Genomic DNA, 24758 nt, shown 5'->3' on the forward strand with positions numbered 1-24758 from the left:
AAAATATAGTTGTAGTTTTCAGTGAAAGGATTTTCCCACTATTACAGCTGTACGTGCACTGCTGAAATACCTGGCTATCATTTCATTTAACGACTTACCCAAGTGTTTTTTGTTTGTGCCCTGTTACCATATATTTGGTGTGATGTTGATGAAAATCTATGACCAAATGCAGTGGATAGGATGGATGGACCAGTCCAAACTTCTGTTACTGATAGGCAGACAAATGTGTGAATTACTGTATATAGTGAAACTATTGATTTGTCATTACTGTATGTGTTATTGATTGTATGTATCTTTCTTTTCTGCACTGTAAGAACAAATGGAAAAATACAGTAAACCCCCTGAAGAATACTGTGGCATTTGTGATTTGTTTCAGCAAATATTGTTATTCTGGATTTCCAAAATATTTGTGGATGCAAAAATAGAGGAAAGGGAAACATAGTATATGTATTTTGCAAAGTTACAAGTTGTTTGTGTATTGAAGTTAATTGTACTTTGAGTGACAAAGCAGTCCTGTTGGAGAAAGCATATGTTATCGTTATGGCAGCATGGGTCACCTTTGGATGAAATATTTTGATGTTTTTGTGGTTGAAGTGTATTTCGCACCAGACTTTAACTGATGTGCTGAGGTGTGTTTCAAAAGCATACCGTGTAAAGAATTATGAAGAAGTGGACATGGTATTGAGACAAGTGTGAAAATGATTGTAAAAAACTGTAATGTCAAAATTTAACATTTCTAGGTTAACCGCCAGTAAAATTGTACTTTTCTGTTATCTGCCAATAAGATTCACTTTCAGCTAGGCAGAATCAGCTAGGCTTTAACTAAGTAAACACATGAGGCTAGTGGTTAAATACTGAATGCAACAGTAGGTCTTGTAATGCTATGAGCAGCCTGTAGGCAAGTAAAAAACAGCATCCTTGTATTTCACAGTTGACTGGCAAAAGCATAATGATTGTGAACAATGGTTCTTTATTACACTTTGCTTTGATGTATGTTTAATGGTCCTGTAAAAAGAAAAGCAGATATGTGATTGTTTCACTGAGTAAAATATGATTTATAGCAGAAGAGAAACAGTGAGATTGCCTACATTAGAATCATGCTAGACAAAAGCACTAGGCCTCATGCAAGAACATTATTCTATCCTTATAGTAAAATTTCCTGTTCTTTTGTGGTAAAGTCAGTTCATATCATTGTGTCATGTCAGCTTCAGCAAATGCTTATAAATTCACCAAGACTCACCTAAACAGCTCTGTTAATACAAAAGTGGGCATTTATGAGAATTGTAAATTAGCATAATTGATAGGCCAAAATGACCTTGAAGTGTCATTCATAGAAAAGTGCTCTGTATATGTAAGCTGCTTTGGATATGTAAGGTACTCTGGATATGTAAGTGGCTCTGGATAAAAGCATCTGCCAAATGTTAGAAATGTATAAGCTCTGTTGTTAAAATCTATCCTGTTTTAGAGATGCGTAAGCCAAGCAGTGGTAAATGCAAGTTGCTTGTGCATGCATTTAAGTTTAACCATGGAAATAAAGAACATATAATCTGATAAATGATTAAAATAAAACCAAAGGCTTGCTAAAATGGGTCAAGTGGAAGCTGATGGGTAATATTGCAAGGATTTTTTATGCTGGACAGTGAATGTTAATGTCAATGTTATGAATTGCTAAATTAATTAACTTTAATTGAAGATTAATTTGTCACTATATGTAATGTCTGTGGGCACTATGGCCATGTTCTTTATCATAGAGTGATGCTTAGAATATCTCATTCAGACTGTTGTTGTGACTTTGAAAAGGATAATCGCAACAAGACTATATGTGGCTTTTGCATGAGGCCTATTAGGGCTTTTTGTTGTTTTTCTGTTCTTTTGTCTTTTTAGTAGCTGTGCATATGTGGAGTTTTCTCACCATGTGTTCATTGTTTGTCATGTCATGTTCATTGATGCATTTAAATGGTAAATGTCATTTTGAAGTTCACAGACCAAATCCCAAGTGCTTATTTTCTTCTGGTTTGTCTTGTCTGCCACATAGACATGCTGACAGAGTGCCAGGCAGCTGTTTGTACATAGATATGTTTCCCAGCAGTGGGTCAGATAGAAAGCAAGTAGAATATGTGTAGGTTGAACATGAATGCTGTATTTCTCGCTCTCTCTCCTAAGTACTGGATTTGTCATGTCTTGCTGATCATACCTCCAGCCTGGACCCAGATGTGCAATGGGGAGAAGTTATGCCAGCACTGATGATGAGATACTACAACAATCAGCATCAGCTCAGAATGGTGCATGAAATGACTCCAATGTATCAAACAGACTCAAAGGCAGCTTAGAACATACACATCACACATTTCCATTCACACCAGGATTATTTAGAAACTATATAGTATTCTGTATCATGGCTTGTCATAAAGTGTTTCATCTTAGTTTAATTAGTTTCTGGCAAAATTAATCTGATAAAACTTTGGGTAAAAAATTTGAAAGCTTTCAAATGATGTAGAATTACTGAAAAAACATAAGTCATCAGATCTGCACATTACTCCCTCAGTCATTACATAACAATGTATGCAAAATACTATCTATGCAATCCACAGCTTCCATGATGTGGGTCATACTATGCTAATAATTCAATTAATCTTCATTATCTTTTGCTTTCTCTGTTTGAACTGTATGAACCCTGTTTTTCCAATCATATAGTTGTTTTTGGGGTTTTTTTGTTAGAAGAAACACAATGAAAGATTTGCTAAATTATATAACCTTGGGTTAGATGTTCTTTCTAATAACGAATGCTGTAACTTTAGTATTAATAAATGTGTCTAGCACCTTCAGCACTATGTCAATGTATGCTATTGCTGAATAATAATCCTCTGAAATTACAGGCAGTTAAAAAGATCTGTAGTAAATGCATGGCACTGGGGTAAAACGTGTGCTCCAGCTTCCTTGCCCCTGAATTTGACTCTGATATTATGGCTTGTGTTGCGCTCCTTGGATGGGACACCCAGGTTTGAGTGGCAGTCTGGTCTCTGCCCTCCTGCCAGGGAAGAAGTGTGATTTGGAGAAGGGCCAGTACAAGACCTTTGGCACTTAACAAATATCTACAAAGACATTTGTCAAACCATCTACTTTTTAGATTGCAATTTTTTAAGGTGTAATTTTAAGGTGGTTGTGATTTGTTTTGACTTCAGTCTTCCAGGTAAAGCAGTAAATGATCATTTATTTCAGGATCAAAACAAGTCCGGAGAGTACTGCACTATAAAATGACACCACTACACAGCTTGTTTCCAACTACCAGACAAGATTACACACATCAAATAATGTTCAATGATTTTTGCTTTCTCCTCAGTTTGGTTTAGCAGCACACATATCCATGCCTCACACACAGGACTCCTCTAACTCTCAGAGGCAGGCCGCCAACATTTCTTTTGTATGCCATCTCCATAACAACAGCTTGAGTGGTTCAGAGAGAGAGAGGTAGTGGCTGAGTTTCTGTCATTCACAGTGTGGATGGAGAAAGCAGCAGTGACGGTAGCACTCGCAAGTGTGTGTGTGTGTGTGTACGTGTGCGCATGCACTTGTGTGTATGTGTGCACATGTGAATGTGAGTGCTTGTGTCAGACACTCAGAGAGTAGTAGAAGAGCTGGTTGGGAGTTGGGGGTGTGTGATGGGTAGGAGAGTATCAAAGCGCAAACAGACACCGGAGATCAATTGCCGCCACACATGGTGAGAAAACCATAGCTTTTACTTCTTTTTGGCAGAGCAAGAATGCGTGCATGTGTGTGTGCGTGTGTGCGTGCGTGTGTGTGTGTGTGCGTGTGCATGTGTGCGTGTGCGTGTGTGTGTGTGTGTGTGTGCTTTGCAAGACATGAGCCTGTGAAGTTATGTAACATTCAGTAAGCAGAGAGAGGAAGTGTAATAGTTATACTAGTGGTCCACTGCAGGTAGGTGAGAGAGATAAAGACTTCTCACTCATTGATTGTGTGTAGCTCTTCTCATTAGACAGGAATATTATCATTTAGCAGATGCAATTAGTATAACCATAGATGTTAATTTTCCCCTGCAGTTCATTATGAGGAGAAAGAAAATGGCATATTCCATTACCTTTGTTAATTGGAACCTGTGGACCTGTGGTTTTGACATACTGGAGTGGGTCAGTATTAGTAAATGCAGCCTGTTGGTTTCTCCCACGAGCCTGGTGGTGGTGATCACTGGGTAAGGGCAGGCTGTCAGCAGTAGACTTGCCTGTGCTTCTGTTAAATGCCTTAATTTGCTCTGTCCTTGGGTTTGTAAAGCAGTCTTGTCTCAGATCAAGAACATGAACACTTTTTTATACTGATGACACACAGCCGCGCATCAGGAATAATGGCCTAAAGGCAGGCAATTAAGTGACAGCACCTGAGAAAGAAGATAAGGTTGGGTGTCTTAGATGGGGACTAGCTTTTTCTCCACTAAATGTTTCTAAAGGGAGTCGACTGCACACTGTTATTCTGACTCTTGTGCTGCATTGGTGATTAGGACATGTAGCTAGCCTCCTGCCATCAGTAATAAGACTCTCATTCAGCAGGTGTTAAGGACGCATTACATTGTGGGGGGTTTTCTCACTCAACAGTTATTTGGCAGTTTCAGCAGAGAGGTGCAGGAGCCTGTTGTGAATGGCAGGCCGGAGATGAATACTCTCCCACTATATTTGATTTTCTTTTGGATTACATTCTTTCACCTGAATGAAATGTAATGCGTTTTAATATTTGTGCCACTGCCTTTGCAGCTGAGAATATTATATTAACACAGTGAACCTGGTTTTGTTTCTTTTAAGGTGTATTATTATGTATGATTGTGTGTGGGTGGGTGAGCGAGAGAAAGAGAGAATGATAGAGTGAAAAAGTGAAATTCCTAGTGTACTGGAGGCTTAACTCTGTCTATGCCTCTTCCACTTGAAATAACTTTCCTGCCTTGGCTTTTGTCCCACTGTTGCATTATTTATCCTCACATCTTGTCTCCCTCGCCTGTCCGTTCCTTCACTTCTTCTCTCCATCCCTCTAACAGGCTAACTTGAAGAAGTTTATGGAGTATGTTCAGCAAAGGAGTATTGAAAAGGTATCAAAGTTTCTGGAGAAAGGGCTCGACCCAAATTTCCATGACCCAGAGACTGGAGGTAAGTCATATAATGCTCACAGTGTGTGATGAGACCTTTGTGATAAGACACTTCCAAAGACAGTGGTTGCTTCATCCTCTTACCCTTGCTGTCTCAGAAAGGTCTACTCTATGTGGTGGGTTGTTCTGAGAGCTGTAGTTTTCGGTGGACATTTCATTTGCTTGACTAGTAAGGTTTTACTGCATCAGTACTTGTTAAGTTGTTGGATATGTTAGATTATTCTCTCTTCTCATCTGTTTTAATTTTGTTTACTTTTTTCTTATTGTTTTACCGTGGACAGAATTATCTGTCCTTACCTTAAGTCAAGTGACTACTAAAAGGATAGTGGGTTGTTTTTGTCCAGTGATTTTAGTGTAAAAAATAACACTAAATCATGGGTTTCTGTCAGTCTTTGCTTTTAAAAAGTTACATTTCGGTGCTTAAGTAAACTGCTTGTAAGTGCTTCTTTTTCATTTAATTTGTATATAAATGTGTATATGGATACTGCCCTGATTCAGGTCTGCATGCGTGCATATACGGATGCTCCTCTGTGTAGAAGTGACTGACTTTGGCAACTTTTACATTTGTGACCTTGTTCTCATAACAGACTTCTCTTAACTGTGGGTTATACAGTGTGTACAAGTTGAATTTGTTCTACATGTACACTAACAGGTGCTTTTAGTCAGGTACGTTTGAGGGAAAGTGGCTTTGGTATAGAGGCTCATTTAAAAAAAAAAAAACATAAATCCTGTGTCAGTCTTATTGATTGGTATTAGTTTGAGTTACCGCAGTTTTGATATCAAAACACACTTTAAGGACATTATAAACTTTTATTTAGCTGTTGTATAATCTTGAAGTTCTTTAATAAGAAATGCTTTATTACAATCCAGAAAGAATGGGAAAGAAAATGAGCCTGTTCTGCATGAATGACCTAGACTGATCACGTTGGACCCCTGCCAGTGAATGTTAGGGAGGCCAGATCACTGTTTATGCAAATTTGCTCACATTTATTCAGGATTATTCATGCAATTGTTTGCAACTGATTAAGTGTGACCTCTGTGAAAGGTAAGGGACAGACGAGGGTTCATGTGTATGTGTATGTGTGTATCAAAGACAAAGACTAATGTCAGTGCTGCAATTCAAAAGTCACTCTAAGACTTTCTAGAGACAAAAAGTTAACAAAGACTATCTGACCATGGGGTCATGATTCTTTTGAACTATAGTCTGTGTTTGTTTGTTTTTGTGTGTGTGTGTGTGTCTGTATGTGCATGTTTGTGTAGAATGTCCATTGACAATGGCAGCTCAGTTAGAAGGCTGTGCAGACCTCATTAAGGTATTGAAAAGTGGAGGAGCCCACCTGGACTTCAGGACCAGAGATGGCATCACTGCCCTCCACAAAGCTGTGCGCACAAAAAACCACACAGCACTCATAGTAAGTAAAACACACACACACCTAAGACTTTTTTAGAGACTAAAAGTTAACAAAGGGTATCTGACCAAGGTATCATGATTCTTTTGAACTATAGTCTGTGTTTCTTTGTGTGTGTGTGTGTGTGTGTGTACACACACACACACACACACACACACACCCCACACACACACACACACACACAATGTGCTTACTTTCTTGTGGAATGGGCCCAAAATCATTGTTGACAGTGCTCTATGCTTTGAGTGATACCATGTAATGTATATCATGCAGACGCTGCTGGACCTGGGGGCAAGTCCTGACTACAAGGACAGCCGCGGTCTGACCCCACTCTATCACAGCGCCATGGTGGGGGGTGACCCCTACTGCTGCGAGCTGCTCCTGCATGACCATGCTCAGGTGGGCTGTGTGGACGAGAATGGCTGGCAGGAGGTCCACCAGGTAACACACACACACACATACACAACCCTAATCACATGATATGACTGTGAAATGTAGACTGTGTCAGAGCCCTTCTTGTTACCGGCTTCCTGGTCACAGCACTCCGAACTGTCTAAACATGATTGTACTGTAAATAGATCGAGCCACTATGCACTTGAAATATCAGAATGAGACTCTTCAAGTATGATCACACATACAAGGAATTTGAATTTGTCTATGGTTACACAATAGCTCACAATACACAGTAGAACTTGCAATCAAATAAACATCCATTCCTAAATGTTCCATACATATTCTCAGTCACATGGAAACATTTTGTAGGCTTTCACATATACAGGTGTTCAAATATATAAGAAAAGACTATAAGAGTCATAAATATAAAAGGTATGGGTACACTAATAATACAGTATAGTGTACTGAATACAGCAGCAAGTTAACTAAGATGCATCATAAAAAATAGTAAGTAGAATTACCATAGAAGAACACTACAATAATCATTTATGACAGTAAGGGCATGGGGGAAGAAGGTTTTCTCTAGTCTGGTAGTTTTAACCCATCTGGACTAAATAGGTTATTCTGGGCTAGAGAGGTTAAGCCTGAATAATTCACCAGTCAAAACATCACCCTACGAATGCTTGATATTTACAATAATTTTACATGTACTATAGAAATATTACATGAAAGGAATGACTCTGCTGGTTACTTCTTTAACTAGCCACCTGTCTTCCATTAACAGCAAATTGGCTGGACTCTGCAGCTGTGCTGGCACTGATGCACCAGTGTGTGGCTTAACTGATGAAGCCAGACACATACAGACATGAGCCTGCTTTCAGTAAAAACACTGCAAGTCAGGTCTGCAGAGTTACAGTTGAAAGCTCCAGCTGAACCCAAGAGACAGTTTACAGGTTTAAACCTGACTCCGTAGCTGGTTCTGTGACCGGGTTAGAGTGGTCCTATGGTGTCACAGTGCACATACCCAGCTTCTTCTAGTTTTAACACACACCCCATTCAGCTCAGTACGGGCCTGTTAATTACCTAGTGTCTTGAATCAGTTGTGTTAGAACAGACAAAGCACTGAAGAGTGCAGCGGTGTGGCCCTCTGGGGTTGGAATTGCCCATCCCTGCCATGAAACCTATTTATCATGGTTTGCAGTGATAATACTACAGCTGTGCGGTTTCCTCTCAGTGAGCCTTAGTACAACAACCAGCCGAAATCATGCAAACACACACGCGCGCACACACACACACACACACACACACACACACACACACACACACACACACACACACACACACACACACACACACACACACACTTCCACACAGAATGTAATAAGCAATGTGTGACAGGTTGAATAAGTGGATTACTGTAGGACAGTGTACTATGAGATGATGGTTCAGATTCTTTCATTATTCCTGTCCATGTTCTCAAGTCTGGCCATATTTTAAATACATAACCACACACACACACACACACCTAAATGCACATATAAACAGTGTCTCAATTATTAGCCCTCAATGTGATTCAAATACTTTGACCTTTTCAAAGTATTTTAATGCAGAACGAAAGAGGGAGAGTCTTCTGATGATGGTTGCTGCAGCCAGTAAGCTTTATCTGTGAGGAAGTCTTTGATTAGTCTGACAGAGAGCTGAGAGGTAGCCAATCCACTTAGAACTGCACAACCTCATTTCAGGACCCTTTCAGTCTTTATACATCAGACCACATTTGCAGGTCTATACAAGTAGTAGAGGTAGTACAGCAGGTAGTACACCTCATGTTTGTCATATGTACACACCTTATGTTTGTCACACACAATGGAATAAACTGTAGTGTAACTCTGTCCTGAATGGCTAAGTCTTACGTTAATCAGGCACAGAGGGAGAGGGGAAAGAGGAGGATAAGAGCTTGGATTCAGTGCTATATTTGGGAAAAGCTGTTGGCAGGCAACAATTCTGAGACCCATCAGATTTTGTAATGGGTGCATAGAGAATAGATAGCCTGAGGTGGAGTACATCTGAGTTAGAAACACAGGAGCATTAAATGAGGAATGAAGCATGTGTATGTGTTCAGCACTAGTGCTCCATGTTTACATATAAATGCACACCCAAGGTTGTGGCATCATTCCCACAATACGATCAGGACATGTGACAGGCATACTTTTAAACAAGCACACACACACACACACACATGTTATTGATCCCAAAAGCCTTGACAACAGAGTAACAAAATCAGAGCAGTGTTAGGTGCAATGCGTAGTTGCACTGTTTTCTATTCTATGTGTGTATGTGATTCTTATTTGTGCATGCATTGTAATGTAAGGGAGAGTCATCTTACTGTGAGCTTTCTTTTTAAATTTTTGATGATTTTACATTTGACAAAGCTATCATTACAGTGGCTGGAGTCACCATGCCTGAAGATATACTGTAGAAACTTCACAAAATCAGGTACTATATACATAATGAGTGAACAGATCTATAGTACCTCTGTCCACAGCCCTGTCTCTGTATCACTGTGAGCCATAAAAGGGAAGTTAAGTCACTATGCAATTAGAGGCATTTTGTCTCAGTGTAACCTAGCTGCTCTTGAGTCCATTCACCCAGTCACAGGAAAACATTCACATATATTCCATTTTTACATCTGTTTCTCTCCCTCTTTTGCTCCCCCTGTCCATCTCCACTCCTCTATTTCAGTCTTTCCCACTCTCTTTCTGTCTCTTTCGTTTTTTCTGCCCGGTAGTAAGGACCTCTTGTTCAGTTTTTCCGCACTGTTTTTTGTAGGTCCCACACTTCATTTGTATGCAGAGAGGACACCCTTTGAATAATAGGGAATCAAACAGTGACATTGATAATACAAAATACAATTCTGCTGTCTCTTATCTCAGCAGTGAGCAGAGAGAATAGTGACTGAAAGAGCAAGAGGACAGGAGTAGAAAGAGGAAACCAGCAGAAACAGAAGATCCTTAGGCAGAGAATGTGACACAAATGTGCTCCTTGAGATAGCCCACGTGGTTAAAATGGGCTTTGTTTTTACCCAGACCACTAGCCCATTCAAAACAGCCCTGGGCAGGTACACCACCCACACTATCTTTTACGTTTTCCTTGTGTGTGTGTGTGTGTGTGTGTATGTGTGTGTGTGTGCGCACGCGCGTGTGTGTGTGTGTGTGCGCGTGTCCGTGTGCGTGTGTGTGTGTGTGTGTGTGTGTGTGTGTGTGTGTGCGCGCGTGTCCGTGTGCATGTGTGTGTGTGTGTATTAGGCCTGTCGTCATGGCCATGTGCAGCACCTAGAGCACCTCCTCTTCTATGGCGCTGACATGAGTGCACAGAATGCTTCTGGAAACACTGCCCTGCACATCTGTGCCCTCTACAACCAGGTAACTCATGCAAACCTGTCTCATACCACACACACACGTACATGTCTTTGTTACATTGCCCTAGACTGGCTTATAGCGCTTATTGCAAGGTGACAGTGTGAGAGTCCAGATGAATGCAGTCTCCTCTGTGACCCATTAGACTGTGTTTCTACACCTGACATTACAATTTAACCTTAGGTCTCTGACTGCAACTTTCTATTCCTGCCCTATCAAATCATGTGCTTGGATGTCTAGCTGAATATTTGAATGTTTCCAGAGGATGTTATGTGTGGTGAATACAGACGATGTATGTGCACTGCAGCCCTGCTACCCAGTGCATGATCAGTGCTGTCATATTCCAGTCACACAGGACTTTGGGTCTGTCTCTGAATGTGATTTCCTTGGACATATACAGCATCTGAATGTACAGCAAATGAATACATTTTTAAGTTCCAAGTTTTTTTTTTTGCAAGCTTTTAAAATGCTTAAAATTATAAAATGCTTATCAAATGTCCTAATTGGATGAAGATATAAGAAAAAACTATAAAGAATGCTGTTCTTTGAAACAGAGGTTCTTTGTAATTTAAACCATCTATATTTCATTTAGACTTGACTATCCTAAAACAGGTAGCACACTTGACACAGTGACATTGTTTTTATTTTTCTTTTCTTTTCTTTTTTGTTCCTCCAAACTGAATAGGTTAACAAATCAGTTTACCATTTAGCTTTGAAAATGTCCAGATTGTAGCTTTATAGGCAAGACTGATTCTAAAAAGGTTTAAAGTATTTAAAAAAAAAATCTCTCTGTGTGCATTTGTGGGTGAATGTGCTTTTGCGCACGCGTGTGTGTGTGTGTGTGTGTGTGTGTGTGTGTGTGTGTGTGTGTGTGTGTGTGTGTGTGAGACTGAGCAAAAGCACACCTGAGTGCAATTTTCAGTGCATCCATGCAGTTCAATGGTTTAGATGTGCATTTATTACATATTGATGTAAACCACAAAAAAAAAAAAAACATTAAAAAAAAGGTTAAAAAAAATTGTACTGGCTATCTGATCTCTCAAGCAGAAGCATAAAGATTCAGAGATGTTGGAAATCATATCAAGTCATCCAGACTAGTTCCACAGTATGAGCAACAAACAAATCCAATGCCAGTTAGTACATCCTTATCATTTCACATGAATCACTGAGATGGATATGGGTGAATGTGTGCATTGGTGGTATAATAGTGGTAGTTGTTTATGCTCATTTAGTCAGCAGCAATAAGATTACACCACAGTTGACCCTCACTAATGTAATATACATCTAGTCTGTCTTAAGTCACATACATTGGGCTGATCAATACCAAAGCTGACCACATTAGCACAAGCACAAACAGCCTTTGCATTTGTATCAAATAACATTGATCTTGAAACCTCACATAATGAATGATCTTAAAAATTAAAAATAAATAAATAAATACAGTATCCATGCACCTCATTCAAAGTTTTCTATGCAAAAATTGCATTTGCCACTCTCTTCATCATTGGCCAAATTCTAACCACATGACCCCTTTTGGCTGGACATTTTTGGTTGATAGATCACGCTCCCACCTAGTAATGACATGCTGATATGTGCACCAGCAACATTACTCTGCCAGATGCACTCAAACCAGCTCAACACCTACAGTGTCACTGCTGTGTTAAGAATAATGTCTGCTCAGCAGAGCTCCTGTGGTCAGAAACTGACCCATGACAGGTGGGAGCTGACTAAAAGTTGCACAGATGTGCTAGTCTTTCCTTGTGCACATATAAAATGCACATATTAGATGGGTGTAGTAAAGTAAATGTAAGATGTTCCTAATAAAGGAATGAGTGAGTGTAATTTTCTGTGTAGAATATAATTAATTGCAGACTGCTATAGGACTATAGCATATGAGGTTCTGGTGCATCCTCTGCATACTTTTTCCAAAGGAGCACATAACAGAGGGGAGAAGGATATCCATTCCGGCCGTTTTAGTGCTGTGATAAACCCAGGAGTGTGCTCTACTTCTAATACTGTCCAAAAGAGGTTGTGTTATTTCATTATTTTATGATGCACACACAAACACATACACACACACACACACACTCACTCATAGCATCACAGCATCACTCAGACAACATAAATATATGCAAGCAAAGTATAAGGAGACTCTGGAACTGTGTGTGGTTGTGTGTGTGTGTGTGTGTGTGTGTGTGTGTGTGTGTGCATATATACATGTACCCATGTGTTCATGTATGAGACTTGAGCAGTGAGTGTGGCTTAAGATGTTCTTCGAACAGATGAGTCCAGGGAGGTGTTGGAACAGATCGATTCCAAAGAGAGTCTGTGAGAGGGTACTCTGCACCCTTGCCACTGGGTGGGTCAAGAGGCATTACCAGGCTGACAGAGGGGAATTACTAGATTGACAGAGAGGCATTATTGGATTGACAGAGCCAGAGCAAGCAGGGACACACTATGTGAGTGAGACTGGAAATTAGGTATTAGGAGAGTACATGATAAGGAGAGAAGAAAAACTCTCTTCCCACCACAAAACACAATGGTCAGTAGAATACACTTCAAAATCGTGTGTGTGTGTGTGTGTGTGTGCACGTGTGTGTGTGCGTGTGACCGTGCATGTGTGTGTACGTGTGCTTGGTTGCATGCATTTGTGTGTGTGCGTGTGTGTGTGTGTGTGTGTGTGTATTTCATGTCTCTGTATATTTGGGCACAATATTAAGAACAAACTGCTTATGGTCATTTTGAGCTCCTATTATAAGCAAGCTAATCATTCATGCTTTATGGCCTACACAAACACACATACAAACAGGTGAAGCATGTTGAGTCTGTGGAGTCATTAGCTCTGCATCATGCCTTTAGAATTTGCACATGCACCGTTAAGCTCAACTCAGCCATATTCACAAACACAAATAGAGAGGGGGAGAGTGCAATCACACGCTAAAGTTAAGGGCAGAATTATTTGTTAGCTCTCTCTCTCTCTCTCTCTCTCTCTCTCTCTCTCTCTCTCTCTCTCTCTCTTTCAGATGAGTAGTGTGCAAAGGAGCAGCAGTGCATCATCTCACACCTCAGCTCCTTACCTGCCACTTTCTTCAGCACTCACACAGTGCTTCACTCATTCACGCAGCTTAATCCAGCTGGATAATGACATCCAGCTATTTTCAGATATGTAGGCCAATTTAGTACATATGGGGAGCGGGGTTAACCCTTTCTAGTAGTTTTAGTTACCATAGTTAAGCAGAATCCATGGCAATGTCACTCTCAAAAGCCACAAAAGGCCTGCTATAACAATAAAACACCATTCCTGATCACTCCATCATTTTCTGAATCTCTGTAAGACTGTATAATTTTCTTTGCTGTGGTAGTGGCAAAGAACATGAGTGGTGCCTTTCTAAAGTTTTACCAGCAGAGGTCACTTACTGACTGCATCTCTATAAGATAACCACTATAATGGTGAAATGGAACAGGCAAACTATGATTATTTCTAGTCCACTAGACATCATACTGCTTTTCCCAATGCTGACATTATAGTCAGAACCTAATGTGCTGTTTTTGATTAGTGATCATATAAAAATAGCAGTGTACACTGCCAGTGCTAGGTCAGTGGATATACTGTGGGGAATGTGTGTCCTTGTGCTATTTCAGGTGGACACAGCTAGACACAGGGCATAATAACCAGAGAGAGAGAGAGAGAGAGAGAGAGAGAGAGAGCAACAGAGGGGTTGTGGTTCAGGAAAAAAATGGAGGTCTTTATATCCCCTGTATGATAGAACAGCTCAATCATTACTCAGTTAATTCAGTCTGCAGCTGAAATTACATATTGATTTTTTGACAGGCAGGCACCGCCAGATATACAAAGTTAGGCAAATCCACTCATCTTGTATGTGACAAAAACACATTCACCCTATTCATAGTTATTAACATAGCAAACTGTAAAGCCCCACCCACATCCCATCATGTAAATGGCTTTCTAAATTTTCATGTGTGTGAGAGAGAAAGTGAGAGAGAGAGAGAGAGAGAGAGAGAGAGAGAGAGAGAGAGAGAGAGAGAGATACAGACAGGCAGTTGAAAGAGCTAGAGAGAGCATATGTGATTCTTGATATTGTGATTATTCCTTTGTACTCACATAGGCCCTTCAGGAGCTGTAGGAGCAGCAGAGGCACCTGTGCTATTCCCTATTACCACCACGGTTTGGAAACTAGGACATAAATCTAAGCAGTCTCATGCTTACTTTGTGTGTGTGTGCGTGTGCGTGTGCGTGTGTGTGTGTGTGGTGTGTGTGTGTGTGTGAAAGCCTGGCTCTGTCTGGGGACCAGTGTAGAGTATAAGAGAGGGTAAGGAACCATGGCCCGATGTCGACTGCTCTTTCCTGGCCTTTAAAATCCTCACTGCTGCTCTCAGCTGTCCAAAGAGAGACTCTGACATTAAAACATGATAGTCTCCTATCCTTCAAAGTCTCTTTCTCTCCATCTTTCTCTCTCTCTCTCTCTCTGTCTTTCCCCTCCAGGATAGTTGTGCACGTGTTTTGCTGTTCAGAGGCGCAAATAAAGAGATAAAGAACTACAACAGCCAAACTGCCTTCCAGGTGAGCACACAGGTCTAAAACGCGCTCAGCCGTATTAAACCTCCCATTTCCTGCACAGCAATGCTTTCACTACTGGACCAGTTCCACCCTGGCATTGTGGAGTCATGCCTATCACATTTCATGAAGTAACATTTTTAGAGGTTACTATCTTTTTCATTCTCTCACTAAGATAACAATATGACTGTGAAAATGTTGCTGATAAGCCTGACTAATCATTAATAATTGTAGCGAGGGCTTCTAGAAAGTCTATGACTTCTATAAAGTAATTTATAGAAGTTGTAAAGAAGCTGACATCTCAGCACAAAAGGAAACTTTTCTAACCAGATATTTTAACCCACCAATGGTGTTATTGAGATGCTGAGGGCTCACAGGTTGCTGTTTTAAATATAGTCTTCATTCTGAAAGTCTTGTGTGAATGGATTTGTAAGGCTCATGATTACGTTCTCTTACACTTGAAAACTCATCTTCATTCATATGGAGAAAAAAAGCCATTTTCATAATTTAAATTGAGCAATTGTAGTTTTAAGAGAGTTGCAATACTTCCTCTTACTGTTTAGATATGAAATGTTTTTAGCCTCTGTAGTCAACAGTCTATGAGGAGTGATAGGAGAGAGTCATTTGTGTGACTGTACATTCCAAAAGCATGCTGGGATTGGGGCATCTCAGCTCAGACAACGTTTGCACAGAGGCCGCTCCCTGCTTGAACTCATACTCCAGCTGACATTGACCCAGTTTTACAGTGCAAATCATTTGTTTATATGCACAGAGAGGGAGAACAACATGGCACTGCTGTACAAACCATGAGAGGCACCATTAGACAGCTGCCACAGTCAGACACTGGCTCTTTAATGAAGAGAAACGAATTAGTCCTTGTGTTTATATGGAACAATGAAGACAAAACAGTGAGGGAGAGAGAGAAGGTTAACTGTGCCACTATTTTATGTACCATTAGTGTGACTCTTGTCATGTTTCCATAACAACAGTAAACTTGTGTTGTGTGCACAATTGCTCTCTCATAGGAGGGCGGTATTCAGTGTTCTAATTGGCAATAACATTTTAGACCTTCAGTGTTGATTAAGTTGGATGTTATGCATCATGCTTACAGCTATGAATGTGTGAGCCATGGATGACTACATTTGAATTAGACCTAAAGAGTTGCTAAATGAGTATGCTGGTCGAAATGTTACATTTTCCCCCCTTTTTTAGGTGGCTATCATTGCTGGAAATTTTGACCTGGCAGAAATTATAAAAGTTCACAAAGCATCAGATGTTGGTGAGTAAGCTAAAGCTCTTCACATTTGGGTGCAAATGACCTTTTTTGCATATTATCATATGGTGTTGATTTCATTTAAATGTGTAAGACAACCCCATTCAAAAGGTAGCAGTGTATATTATTGTGTATGCTTATCAAGTTAAAGTGAATGCAAGGCATCATCGTTCTGTTAATACTAATGACAGCAGGAACTCAGTTCTCACATTTGCCGTCCATGCAGATGGCTACTAGCCGCAAATCATTAACACATGACACTCATTAGCAGTGCAGTGCTGGAATCATGGCGTTGAAACAGTGCTCCCTGCCCAAGCTCACACACATGTTGGGATGTGCTTACAACCAGTGGGAGCTCAGCAAAAGTGACTCCTATAGACTCCTATAGATCGTACACCTAGTCTAAAGATTCTGCCCTCTAAGACAATGGAAACGGAGCCCTTCACAGAGGGAGCGTAAGAGGGGGATGGAGTAAGTGGGAGTGAAAGATTTCTGTGTGGGATTGGACATTTAGTCTTCTTACTGAAAATGATGAAGTGTGGAGATGAAGCTTTAAAAACATTTTACAGAGAGGGGCCTTAAATGGATGTCTACATTTATGTTTGGCTACAAAAGATGCTGAATTTAGACACCAGTAACAAACTGGTCATCCTTGGTCGCATACTGTTTTTGGGGCAAGCAATTCTTGGTTATGGTCTTAAATTAGACTTTTTTTATGTGCACAAACTTTGACCGTAAATTTCTCTTATGTAGATCCACTAAACCTCTAGGATGTTTCAGTTTGATGTTGTGAAGATGTAATTTATTCTGCTTTGTGTCCTAAAGCATACAAATACATCAAAAATGTTAATATTTTTTTAAGTTTGAAAGGAGTTTACCAGGATAATTTATTATTTTCTTTGAAATGTAAAATGACAAAAAAACACTGTACCTTCCTGTAGTTCAAATGACCATTTGCAGTGCCCCATAACATAAACATAACAGGTAATTTCATAATTTCATGACATAAACATAACAGGTAATTTCTAGTTTACAGAAAATAATTATTTATATTCTTTTATGGATCCAATGTTGGTCTAGCTGAAACTGATCTTGGCAAAATAAGAAGGTTAACACTACTAAATCAAAGTGAGAAAAAAAAAGTTAAACAAATAATTAGAAATAACAGTTTCTCAAAGTCAAACTGTTATTCCAGACAAGACAAATAATGCTCTTAGATGCTCCGAGCTCTTGGATTTTAAAAACAGCTTATATATGGAGAAAATAAGGGGTTGAAATGCAGACCGTTTGTATGGAAAGCTGGATGGTAACCTAACATAGCTCACCTAGGTTTTGAAGGCAGGTGTTATCTCCAAACAGGAAGAAGCCAGTTCTGATAGAGTGCATTAGTGATTGGAAGGGTAAGCACAGCAAATGTACAGTACTTAAAAATGGCTTTGATTGGATGACTTATAGTTCAAATTACAGGTATTGAGACAGAGAGACAGAGAGAGAAAGACAGAGAGTGTCTATGTATAACACATTTTCAATGACAATGCCAAGATGAACCCTGGAAAGAGACCATGAAATGGTCACATGAATAAGTGTGACCAGTTAAATCAACTGGCTTTTCTGTGTGCCGCACTTCTCAGTCCTGCCTGCTTTGATTGGTAGAGCAGAGGAGCTGAGATCCAATCCAGAAACAAGAGTGTATAGTACTTAGATCAATACTTAATTTCTACATCAGATTAGAGAGGATGAGCCATTAGAATGCCACCAGACCACATATATGCATTTCTATAATGATGGAAAACTGAACTGCAGCAAGAGATATTCTGGTTATACTCTGAAGTTATATGTTTAATGCTTGTGTAATTTATAACATAATAACTTTTTCAGTTGCAGCATGAAAGGTTCAGTATTATGATTTTGCTTGAGTGACTTGTGTTGATGGCTATAAGCTGTGTAGGATGTTATGCACACAATTAGAGTTTGGAGGGAAAGCAGACAATGCCACCTAGTGCTTAAGATGGGTGCAGAATTATTGAAGTTAAACTGAAAAAGCTTATGTCACACAAATTCAATACTCATGATCTTAGTTATTAGATCAGACTCCTTATATTTCCATTACTGACTAGTCAAACGATATTATACAGGATATCTGTCCCACCCTGGTGGGGGTCATAAACTCATGTCAGTCAGTGCGCAGTAGGAGATTGTACTTAATCATGGATGTACATTACATCCTTCTTGTGAGATCTTCTGCTGGGCTCTTCATTTGTCCCTTTCCTAATGAGAAATGAGAAATGTCTGGTTTTCCTTTATAAATTAATGTTACCTCTGCTTGATCATCTATGTTGTGCCTTTCAGCGCTGCTCTAACTCCTGTGTTTGTGTCTCTCTCAGTGCCTTTCAGGGAGACCCCCTCCTACACAAACCGCCGGCGTGTGACCACGGGGGGTGGCACTCGGACGACATCACGTTCACTGCTTCGCTCAGCCTCTGACAACAACCTGAACAATGGGACCGAGGCTGTCACCGCCTATTCGCCAGTGCCATCTCTGCGGAGCCTGCCCCCTCTAGCGCCCCCTGCAGGGGAGGTAGCCGCTGATGGCAGTCTCCAGAGCACCGGCAGCTCCCGCTCCTCCCATTCCCGGTCCCCCTCCTTGCAGCGTGTCAGCGAGGAACCCGACATGCATGCTCTGCGCAGACACGGGCACAGCCATGGACGCCTCAGGTGAGGACCCAATCTGTAGATATACAGTTGGTACCCTTGACTATGAAAAAACTCAAAAGAATAAATGTTTAGCGTAGTTTATTAATGATACAACAGTTTAATTTTCACATACCACAGATTGGTTTTGTCATTTCTTCACTAGGTTTAATACCACAAGGCCAGCTTTATATATAGGTTCTGGAAGAGGAGAAGATGGCAACAGGTTTGGAGAAAGAAACTAAGGCCTTACTGGCTTTTTGTAGATCAGTCACCCAATGAATCATCCGTCCTGTGCATGCAACATGGATCACATAGTAAATTACATTCTTAACATGAGAAGGTGTATGTTGTTACTTATACACAAGAGCACTGTCTTAGCTGCATACGCCTCCTACCTGTAATGTTGCTAGAATTTTTAATATATATTCAGATGAGATAGCTGTCCTCTCCACCTCTGAACTGTAGGCCACTGGGGGGTAGACTTGCCAAACAGCCATGCATTTCAGTGCTTATTATATTTTGCTGTAATATTGTCCTCAGCCTCATATTTATTGCAGAAGTATTACAGTTAGAGCGATTGACATAATTTCAGAGATGAGTAGGCATTGCACTTTATAAGAGTTTTTTTTTTACTTCAGGTTTCATTTAAAATGCATGCTCTTCATATCACATCTTATACCAACAACATGTACTTTGAATTATTCAAGGGGTCACTGTGGATGATGCGAGGTATTGTTGCCTCTGTGGTCCGTGTCACATTTGCCAGTGTACTTTTTCAAGCCTTGACCAGCTGACTATTGCTTTTGGTGTTTTATACTTTTAGCACGCTTTCTCACTCTTTCTCTCTCTCTCTCTCTCTCTCTCTCTCTCTCTCTCTCTCTCTCTCTCTCTCTGTCTCACACACACAACACACACACACAATATATATATATATATATATATATATATATATATATATATATATATATATATATATATATATATATATATATGCACATTGAGGTCCCAGGGACTGTAAGTGTTTGCTGTGTTCTGTCCTAGTTGTCCATCTGTCAGCACTGATATCCTATTCCCTCATAATTGTCACCACCGGCCCTTAATGTCTGAGGGCAACCAAGGTGGGTGAACTTGCATCAGTCTGTTAATAAATGTGATGGTCAGGGTTTGAGCAGATTCTGCCCCTGGGGTCGGTTCCTTTGCAATAATATCAAACCCTTCATATCTCTCGCTCTCTCTCGCTCTCTCTCTCTCTCTCTCTCTCTCTGGTTATTTGCCCTGTGTCTAGCTGTGTCCACCTGTCTCTCCCCAAGGTATTGTTGTGACCAGGGGAGTGTGTAATTAATGGCATCATTAGCCCCACCCACTCACGTCCGGCTCAGGGTCAGGTGTGAGGCTATGATATGCTCACTCTCCTAAACGCTGCCAGACTTTACTAGGGTCAGCAGATTTGCCAGCATACAGTACTTTTCTTTGACCTACCACTATATGTTTGACTGCTGTTTATAATATTAGTAGATCAGAATTCATGCATGCATATTAGGGAGATTACATAATCTATTAGAAATACATTGAAAAAATCAGTGCAAAGATTAACAAATGATGAGACAAAAAAGTGGAGAATTTTACCAGCATTCATTCCAAAGCACTTGTTTGTGTTGTGTGGCAGAAAAACATGTGCAGCAAACATGGTTAGATCAAAGTATTCTGCAAGTTAGCATTCACTTTCCTCCCACTCTCACTAACTCACTTTGCTCTACTTTGTTTTCCTTTCTTTCTTTCTTTCTTTCTTTCTTTCTTTCTTTCTTTCTTTCTTTCTTTCTTTCTTTCTTTTACTCTCTGACAGTCATACTGTCTGTGTTTCTCAGTCCACCACTAATACTAGACATGGCACCAGAAGATGCCAAATTGAAGAATGCTATAAATTACAATCTTGCCATATACTGTTCAAGAATTGTACAAACACTGTACAATTTACAATACTGTACAAAATGCCACAAAATACAACATTATCATGCAATGCAATGCATATAGCATTGCAAGTAATCTTCTAATCTAATATTACCAGCAAGTTATTAATTGTTTACAGCAGTAGTCATACCGCTACCAGAAGCATTACTCATCCTTTCCACGTTCAAGTGAATGGGTTTTCTAGCCAGGCAGATTTGAATCGCATTCTTAAGGGGACAGCTTTCAAATTCCTCCTTACAATTACAATATTAGTTATGACTTTACTAATAACTGGAACTACATCTCACTGCTAATTATGGATGTATGTATGAATATAAAAATTATGATTAGATATATCATTAAAGTACTTAAATGAAAGAAACAAAGCCCATCTTCTCCATGTTGATGGAAAAGCGCAGACTACAGGCTACTCACAAAGCTTCAGCTCTCAGTACCACAACAGGTGTACCTCAGCTGGAGCCATGAGGCCCTAGTGAAGCCTTCTTGCTTTTTGGTGTTTCATATGAACTGTGTTTAAATATAGAGACAGACAGACAGACAGACAGAGAGCCTGAAAGGGAAAGAGAGACTAAGAAAGTGAGAGAGAGTGAATGAGAGAGAGAAAGGTGTGATTTATTGACAAGAAAAGGAAATCCATTTTGTTTGTGCAGCCCAGGTAAATGAGGTGTCACTCTGAAAGAGCACTCGTTCAGTTTGGAACCTTCCATGATGAATTCCACCCTTAGGACATGGCTGAGACACAGGCCACTCCCATGCCTCCACAAATAGACAGAGCAGAGCGATAGGATAGGACAAGGAGAGGCAGGGCGGGGCTGATTTTTTATTGGTCTTCAAAGACTGCAGGAAGGTGGATATAGGATCAATACCATCTTTAACATCCTCCACTCCTGTGCCCTCCCTCACAATTGCCCCATCTAATGGGCAATCCTAGTTCATACAAGGCTTTGAAAAGAAAATAGCTAGACAGTGCAAAATGACATTAAAAAAAAGAGAAATGGAATTCATGTTATTAGATTTTAAGTTTTCCCCAAAGTCATTGTAAATTATTTTCTTTGCCACTGCAAAACGTCTTTAATAGCATAAAAGAGAAAAGGCAGAAAAATCAGTGAGAAACAGAGAAATAGGTGGGAGAGATGTGGGAATGGAGTTGTTTTTCTTTGATAGTAATGTATCCAAATTTGCTGGAAGGGTAGATTAACCTAATACACACCTACTCACTCACTCTCTCACACACACACACAGTCAAATGAAAGACTTTGCAAATATACCAGTACATTCAGTTAGCTTAGGGTGTGGGGTGTTGGGCAGAGAGTTTGAGCAGGGTAGAGTGATAAAGGTAGAGTGATCATTCTATCACAGTCAGCCCCAAAGGACCTTTTAGCCACTATTCAAATGTCCTTTATACATAGCCTTCACTTAACCTCCAAATTCTTCCACTAATTGTAGCGAAATTAATAATAACAACAACAACAACAACAACAACAATAATAATAATAATAATAATTATTATTATTATTATTATTATTTATATATCACCTTAAAGTGAACTTACAGTGAGTTACCACTAAAGAAAAGCAAGCGTAAAAACAGATAAATTCTAAGAAAACATACGTAAACAAATGTATAATAAAAATAAGGGATGAGTAATCTGTAACGGCCCGAGTGCTGCAGGGCGCAGAGCAGGATGCACAGACTCCCTGACAGAGACAGAGGTTTATTAACCACGAACACATACAGTGATGGCACTCACACGGTGAACATGAATACACATCTAACTAGCATGAACAACGTGAACATTAACAACGGCAACATGAACAATGACCAACACTGATGCACACACCAGCAGGGGTTTAAATACACACAGACATACACAACATTAAAGCAGGTGCAGGTGTGTGCTATCATGGAGGGTGTGGTTAGAAATAAAACAGCATGACTCCCACTGCGCGTGGCGGGCCGCACCACGTGACCAGTGGCAAGGGGAGTGTTCTGTGACACGTATAAAAGGAATGCAAAAAATTGAGTAAAGCAGCTAAAGAAAACAGAATAAAATTCAGTGGAGGTTAAAAAAAATTAAAGAGAATATATATATTAAGTATAAAACAAGAGAAAAATACATATATTAAGTATAAAACAAGGAAAAAAAGATTATTTTAAGCTGCTGTTTAAAATTGCTACTTGAAAATGCTGAAGATGCTGAACTGAAGATGTGTTTAGTGGGTGGGAGTTATTCAGTTACACAGCTGTGGTGCAAGTACAGTAAATGCAGCCTCACCACTTCTATGTTTCACACTTGGAACTGAAGTAAACATGTGTTTGATGATTGTTGTGGAGCACATTTAGTTAGACGAGCCAAGAAGTATGAAGATGTTAGTCCATGATTGCCTTAAAAGCAAATAAAATGACTTTAAAGTGCATTCTATATTAGCATCAGTATTTGCATCACTTACCATCAGTATTAGCATCACTTCGCTGAACAGGAAGCCAGCGAAGTGACGCTAATACTGGAATAATATACTCATTGTTCTGTATTTAATAATAAAACTTGGTACATGTTCATAACATGTAACAATGTTATGTTATTACATGTTCATAATAGTGATATTAACTTTTAGTTAATAATGACTACACAATCATGCCTTGGTACACAGCTCATGGAGGATTTAGCACTTATTTTATTTGGATATTGCTATGGTGTGTGTGTGTGTGTGTGTGGAGGGGGGGGGGGGTCAGTGCTGTAGTGCACTACTCACTGTGGCATGGCAGTCATGTTCCTGCGGATGGAGCTGTGGAGGAGTGCAGGTCTGGGTGGGAGCTCAGGGGTCATGAGGCTCTAAGCAGCTGGGGGGCTTTAGCAGGATCTGTGCAGGGGATCTGCCTGACCCCACGTTCTGTTCCCCCACCCTGCAGCTGTGACAGTGAAGAGGCATCTTCTGCCTCACTGCTGACTGTGGCTGCTGCTGAGTCAGGACGTGGGTAGTTCTAAGGACCCGGGCCACCTGGGCGATGCTGGGTGGCAGTGGGCAGCAGTGTCACACCTGCAGTTCCTCTTCTCTCCATAGACAGCTTTCCCTCCATCTCTTCATCTGCTGTTCTTATTGTGTGTTATATTTTGCGTATGTCCCTGAAAGGGTTTTGTGTTTTTCTGAGGGTGATTAAGAGAGAGAGAGAGAGAGAGAGAGAGAGAGAGAGAGAAAGAGAGAGAGAGACAGAGATGACTGGGCTTAAGGCTGCTGGATAGAAGAGAGATTCAGGGAATGAAGAGAGACTTAGCAGCTCATCCACCTCAAGCTAGAGAGCTGTTCCACCTCAGGCAAGGGGTTAGATGTTCTCTGCTGATGAGTTTAGGAGTGGACGTCAGAAACCTGGTATCAGCTGTGTGAAAAATAGCTCAGTATATTCATAAGCCACAATGTGGAGAATCAGAGATGGGTATGATTGGGGGATATCTATCTCAGATCTGATATGTTGTCCTAGTAAGTAACATTTACTTAAGTTGTTTAGATACATGTAAGAAAGATAATGGGAACAAGATGTCGGGCATTGACACACCATTCCACTGCAGCTGGTTTGCAAAGTGCTCCAGTACATTTAATAATTAGAAAGGACACTTGTCAGAAGTGTATGTTTGTGTGTGTGTGTGTGTGTGTGTTAATGACTGATATGTGTGAAAGGTAATGTTACTGCAGAGCTGGGTGATGATTTTCTGCACTGTTTATTATGGGCTGGCGCTTCTGACTGTTTAATATAGAATCAGAGGGAATTGTGACAACAGGAGAACCCCCCTCTGTGTAGGTCTAGTGTCTCTCTCTCTCTCTCTCTCTCTCTCTCTCTCTCCTGCTTTCTTTCTCTCTGTGTCGCTCTCTCATCCACTTTTTCATTCAGA

The 24758-nt window shown here is 40.3% G+C and overlaps 1 protein-coding gene across 9 annotated transcripts in view; it reads left to right on the forward strand.

The window, feature by feature from the left end:
• shank3a (SH3 and multiple ankyrin repeat domains 3a) overlaps positions 1 to 24758 on the forward strand; it is a 159601-nt gene that overhangs the window by 74885 nt on the left and 59958 nt on the right. For 8 of the 9 annotated variants that reach the window (XR_004775894.1, XR_004775895.1, XM_027015131.2 and 5 more), the window contains 7 exons: positions 5039 to 5147; positions 6407 to 6558; positions 6829 to 6996; positions 10251 to 10367; positions 14866 to 14943; positions 16150 to 16216; positions 18595 to 18925. Coding sequence is in view for 7 of the 9 variants with exons in the window: in XM_027015131.2 (XP_026870932.2) it covers positions 5039 to 5147; positions 6407 to 6558; positions 6829 to 6996; positions 10251 to 10367; positions 14866 to 14943; positions 16150 to 16216; positions 18595 to 18925 (1022 nt within the window). In the remaining 2 variants the exon portion in view is untranslated. Of the gene's footprint in view, positions 1 to 3568; positions 3719 to 5038; positions 5148 to 6406; positions 6559 to 6828; positions 6997 to 10250; positions 10368 to 14865; positions 14944 to 16149; positions 16217 to 18594; positions 18926 to 24758 lie in introns of those variants that run through there. The other variant, XM_035525319.1, reaches the window with a different exon arrangement.

Source organism: Electrophorus electricus, chromosome 4 (genome assembly GCF_013358815.1).
Source record: "Electrophorus electricus isolate fEleEle1 chromosome 4, fEleEle1.pri, whole genome shotgun sequence".
NCBI classification, from domain to species: Eukaryota; Metazoa; Chordata; class Actinopteri; order Gymnotiformes; family Gymnotidae; genus Electrophorus; species Electrophorus electricus.